This window comes from Staurois parvus, unplaced genomic scaffold (genome assembly GCF_062004578.1).
Source record: "Staurois parvus isolate SC_StPar_1 unplaced genomic scaffold, SC_StPar_1.0 ptg000101l, whole genome shotgun sequence".
Taxonomy (NCBI): domain Eukaryota; kingdom Metazoa; phylum Chordata; class Amphibia; order Anura; family Ranidae; genus Staurois; species Staurois parvus.
The window spans coordinates 648,748-654,747 of NW_028317897.1; the positions used below are offsets into that span (position 1 = coordinate 648,748).

Sequence of the window (6,000 nt, forward strand, 5' to 3'; positions counted from 1 at the left end):
TTCCACTTTAAAGACTGGTCCCCCGTTCCCCATTAAGGATTGGCACCTTTGGGGGGTGGGGTGGGGGGGAGTGGGTACCCGAATTTGACAGGTACCCGCTCCGATCGCCTAGGTGATCGGAAGTGGAAGGTGCCCTCCCTTCCTCCCTCCCCGTAATCTTTTGGGACACAGGACAGGTCCCAGAAGACTACAGAACCATTCAGAAAGCGCAGCACTACTCGCGCATGCACAGTGGGCACCCGGCTGTGAAGCCGCAAGCTGTCCCAGCCCGGTGCCCACACTGAAGATGCTGGCACCAGGGAGAGAAGATGGACAGTAAAACAGGCTGCAGGGGACACACCGTGGGACAGGTGAGTGTGTGTTTTTTAAAAATCAGCAGCTACAGTTTTTGTAGCTGCCGACTTATTTTTTGACAGTGTGAGTGGAACTCCGCTTTAAAGTCCAGCCAGAAACATCCCCTGCAATAGGCAGCTTCTTTGTAGAGATACTTTTTGATTCCCTTGCACACATAAGGAATGCCAAGGTTACAACTCTTTTAAAACACTGAAGAATCGCACACACACGTCAGATTTAGAAAAGGAAGTCACAGTAAAGCCTCCATTAACATTTCCAGAACAAGACCAGGGAAGTGGCTGCAATAAAGTTTTTTTCTAAAACACTTGCTATGTATGTTATGAGATTTTTTTTAATATTATTTTAATTATGCAAATTACCTTCCCAAAAATGTCTCCAACTTTAGCTTCCAGATCTTCTAGTGCAGACGATTGGAACTGCAGGGTCTGGTACTTCTGTTCAAGGAGGGTAAAGTTTTGTGACTGTTGAAATACAGTCCTAAAACATTGAAGAAAATATGTTATTGTCATATAACAAGGAATAATTATTAACTACACAAACAACCTCATTCAGAAAAAAAAGCATGTTTGTTTATGGCTGTCCACGACTCAAACAGGCATACATATGTGGGAGATCTCAAAATAATTGATGCTCCTCAACATGTCATAATGTGTTTTAGTTTCTGACATTTGGCTTTCATTCAGAGAGATCTTTCTAAGGATATTTACTGCATAGTGACTCCACACCATGACCTGCATTTTATAGCCCATTCATAAAATGCAGACAGTGTTGTGGAGGCTGCAGTAGGTAATGGAGTATTCTCTGCTGAATGAAGTGGACAGAAACTCAATTTGGAGTAGAGAACAGTCAGCACTGGTTCTGTGATCAGGCTCACTCTCTGGCCATTGTCTTACAACCATTCATTAAATAGTGCTCCCCTGGCTTTATAAACATGACATTTTTAGTGGCTTATAAATGGACCTCAAAGCCCCTCTAATGTCTTAATAGAAATAATAATGGCAGCCAGGCCTCTAGCATTTAAACCTTCCCTACTCAAAACCTTAACATTTGGGGGGTCTATTTATTTAAAAAAAAAAATAAAAATAGAATACCAGTCTATGGATATAGTGGCCTCATTTTTCTATTTTTTTCTCTCTCTTTTTCCATGATTTTTACTTGGCAGTGCTGCCAGAAGCACACTTCCTGTCGTAGGGTGAAACCCTTACTCGCTGGACATACCACATCTCTTGAAAAGCAGGACTGTCAATCTAGGACAGGTCAACTGAACACCTCCTCCTCTCCTCATCTAAATGACATCAGGGGAGGGTTTCTGTAGTCTACAGAGATAGCGGAAACCAATGCAACTAATAACAGTCAGCACAGGCAGAAAGCACAGGAAATTATCAACGGACAATAATTCTGGCAGGATCAAAAGGATATAACAAAATGCTTCCAATGGTATATTCAACAGACCAAAAGGGAGCAGATAACAGTGGTTGCCAACAAATGAGCTAAAGGGGGCCTCAGTTGTGGCCCCTGACAACACCAAAGGGCCACACATAATGTTCAACATATGTAATGCTTGAGGGAACGGTCAGAAACTGCAGATCTTATAGAGGACATGAGGGTCAGAGAGTGTGGACAGGATATATTTTTGTCTGGGGATATGCTAAGGGCTCATGTACACGGGGCGTTTGGAAAACATCTGAACGATGGAAACTGCTGGAAAACATAGGTTAAAAAAAACCGTCAATTTAGCCGCATTTGCATACTGAGTTTGTGTTTAGAAGCATTTTCAAAATAAAACCTCAAGAGACCTTCCCAAATGCCCAGAATGCACTGAAAAACAGTAAAACATTAACTATTTCAGACATTTTGAGAGAAATAGAGAGAGCAGAAGCAGAGAGAGCAGTATGTGTAGAGATGACCTGTCTTTTCTGGTTGTATTCACTATGGATCCCATCATGAGCATAATGCAGCACGTTCTACTATTTTTTCCTTTAAGCAAAACCTGGAACTGACTGCGCTGGTATACCGGGTCTATTTGAATACCTGGAAAACGCTTTGCATGCATTTCAGATGTTGAAAAAAGGCTCTGGACAGTATCTGGATATGGAACAGTTAAAAACTGCTTCTAAACACAAACGCTTATAAACACGGTTAACCACGTTTACAAGCGTTTGGTGTTTGAAATGCTGGTAAAATCTACACCTGAATGCAAGTTTGGAGTGTTTAAAAAATGACTGTAAACTCAACTGCCTGTAAACAACTATGTGTAAACAACTCTGCCTCAAATGACATCAACAATCTTGTCTCTAAATATCACCCAAACCGTACTCTCCACTCCTCGAAAGACCTCCTACTCTATGGCTCCCTTGTCTCCTCCTCCCATGCTCGTCTCCAGGACTTCTCCAGAGCTTCCCCCATCCTCTGGAACTCTCTACCCCAATTTATCAGACTATCCCCTACTCTGCTCAATTTTAGGCAATCTCTGAAAACCTATCTCTTCAGGGAAGCCTATCCTGCCCTCAGCTAATACTGGAATCTTCTACTCTTCCAACCAGTCCATCCCCCACAGTTACTACCTTTTGTACCACTAGCCCCTCCCTCCTAGATTGTAAGCTCCAAGGGGCAGGGCCCTCCTATCCCTTTTGTATTGATCTGTATTGTCCCCGTTATATTGTAAAGCGCTGAGCAAACTGTTGGCGCTGTATAAATCCTGTATAATAATAATAATAATAATAATGTGTAAATGGACAGATAGGAAAACATTAGGGAGAGTTCAGGGGCTGCTGAAAAAACACAGAACAGCTCCTGAATGTCAGTTTATCAGCTGCAGTATACATGAGCCCTAAAGAAGACAATATGAAACTGGGAACACGTTACCTGAGACTAGTACACATCAATGCTATTACCCCAATCAATGTTCCCACCAGAAATTAGTGAGGGCCGAGGGCTGAACACCGCAGTGCATTCATACGACCTGGTTGCCGTGTGTTTCAAATACTGCATGCACAACTTTAACTGCATTTTGCGCGGGTACGAGAGCCCGTTCATTTGAATGGACTCCCGTGCCCCATAGGGAAGAAGTCCCTGCACTTTTTTGGAAAACGCAGCCCGCACAGGAACCTTGGTTCCCAGTACAGTAGCGGTTTCCAATGTGGGCGGCGTGTCATTAGAACTAATAGCACCCACCCGCGGGTCTGCATTTCTCTATGCTGGTGGTGTGGCTGCATGGATTTTCGTGCGGATCCACAGAGACACCACCCGCACAGATGTGAACCTAGGGTTAGTGCGGTGCGATTTCAGCCCACTGAAAATGAACGGTGCGGAAAAGTTCCACTGCTAAGAACTGCATGTGAACCACACAGCGATCCCCGCGCAGCGTTCCTAATGCGATCCCCGCGCAGCGTTCCTAATGCGATCCCCGCGCAGCGTTCCTAATGTGAAAGAGCTGCTGCTTTAACCCTGCTAATGCTGATCCACGGCACAACTGCGTACATTTCATGCGATTGCAGGGTGCTTGCAGTGTGGCCTTTATCACTTCAATGGGTTGTGTCCGGTGACTGTACTGCTTGAAAATGCTGTTTACCACGGCTGGGAAGCAAAGCATTGTGGTCAGGGGCAGACTGAGACTGGCCCAGGGTAAGTAGGGGACTCCATGAAATGCCCCTGGTACCTTTTATAGGCTTTTTTGGGTGTTGGCAAGGACACAGGGGCCCCATGATACCCTATTGCCCAGGGGCCCCATGAGTTGTAGGTCCGCCCCTGATTGCAGCCATAGCATGGATTCAGCCCTGAGCAAACGCACTGCTTTGTTCTGGTGGGTGGTCGAGGGGTGGGAAAATTCCAACTCAACCACCTGCTTTTATTGTTCCCGGTCACCCATGGGAATGAAAACTGAGTTTTATATGGGAGCAAAAAAAAAAATAAGATGAAAAAAACTCACCACGTCAAAGCTGCACAGAGCGCCAGACACAGAGAGCACAGCCAGGTCCTGACATCCGGGCGCACTGACCGGCTTGCAGGCGCTGGAGAGGTGGCCACCGGCTTTCCAGGATTGTCGCCATTTGCCCGCTGTCCTGCAGCAGTACCACCCAGCTGAGCATTCTTCCCTTCCCTGCAGGACGGCGAGCTCCCCTTCTTCCTCTGCTTCACTTCTGCAGACATGACAAAACACACCCAACTGCTAACTACACATAGAAATGGAACAGAACAGGAAAAGCTACAAATCCACCACAAACCCACTACAGAGCCGCTCCAAAGTGGAGGCTCGCTGGTGATCAGCATCAATGGTTGGCCTGGAAGCAGCTGGCAGGATTATTATCCCGTCATCTGCTCTCAGCCCCACACGCAGCGACCCCCCTCCCTGTCTATGTGGCAGCCAGAATGACCCTCCTTACACTACACTGAGCAGCTGAGGGGGGATCCTGCTGCAGACTAGAGCTCCACCTCCAACAGGAAACATGTGACCTCCATTCCACCAGTTGCTTTTATAAACTTGAAAAAATTTAGAGTGGAGGTCACATGTTTCCTGCCGAGTGGAGCTCGACTCAAGCCTCTTCCTGTTAGTTACATTAAAGTTCACTAGAAAAAAAAAAGGGCGACTGGAGGTCACATGTTTAAAAATAGAGCTCCATTCTGCAGCCAGATTGTATTAGAGTGATGACAGCGGACCGGAAGTGGGAGGAGCCTAAAAACCGGAAGTGTTGCTTAGCAACCCAACAGCGTCTTCGCAGTCTGAGGGAGGCGCTGCAAGGATCAACATCAAATCGGCGCTGCGGAGTGGCGGATCGGCGGACCAATAGACTGTGGAACCTATGCAAGTAGGTGGAGTCAGCGACATGTGGGCGAATGAGGGAGGAGATTTCGGAGCGGGGGGCGGATGATATTGAATCTTTTATACATTTTTATCATTTCCAAAACCGCTTGGTGCCGGCGCCTCCTGGGCCTTCAAAGAAGCCGGGAGGCGGGGCGGGGATTTAGGTTCATGTGACCGCCGTGATTCGCAGTCACGGCGGCCACATGATCGGGACCTTTCCGTGAGTGCCGAACGTGTGTGCTGGGACCGCGCTCTCAGCACAAATGTTTTTTTTTTAATAGAACGCAAATGTGCGGCCGCTCGATGTCTAGGCCCAGACGCCGGGAGGTTGCACATTTGCGTTCGCCCGGCGCAAAGAGGTTAAAAAATGATTTATATGTATGATCGGTGGGGGTCTGGGTGGGCTAATTACTGGCACCGCCCCCCCGTAGATCCGTGGACTAATTACTGAGAACGCCAACTTACAGATCGGTGGGCTAATTACTGGAAAGGCCCCCCCCTGTAGATCCGTGGACTAATTACTGGGAACGCCCCCCCTGTACATCCATGGACTAATTACTGGGAACGCCCACTTACAAATTGGTGGGGTAATTACTGGGAACGCCCCCCTGCAGATCGGTGGGGTAATTACTGGGAACGCCCCCCCCTGCAGATCCATGGACTAATTACTGGGAACGCCCCCTTACAGATCCGTGGGGTAATTACTGGCACCGCCCCCCCCTGCAGATCGGTGGGGTAATTACTGGGAACGCCCCCCCCCCTGCAGATCCATGGACTAATTACTGGGAACGCCCCCATACAGATCCGTGGGGTAATTACTGGCACCGCCCCCCCCTGCAGATCGG

The 6,000-nt window shown here is 47.5% G+C and overlaps 1 protein-coding gene across 2 annotated transcripts in view; it reads right to left on the reverse strand.

The window, feature by feature from the left end:
- The window catches only part of IKBIP (IKBKB interacting protein), a 36,441-nt gene extending 31,713 nt beyond the window's left edge, over nt 1-4,728 (reverse strand). The window contains exons 1-2 of one of the 2 annotated variants that reach the window (XM_089671190.1): nt 4,283-4,722; nt 714-831 (exon numbers count right to left, since the gene is read on the reverse strand). In XM_089671190.1, the coding sequence (XP_089527316.1) occupies nt 714-831; nt 4,283-4,623 (459 nt within the window). In that variant the 5' untranslated portion in view covers nt 4,624-4,722. Of the gene's footprint in view, nt 1-713; nt 832-4,282 lie in introns of both variants that reach the window. The other variant, XM_089671189.1, reaches the window with a different exon arrangement.
- Nucleotides 4,729-6,000: the final 1,272 nt, after the last annotated feature.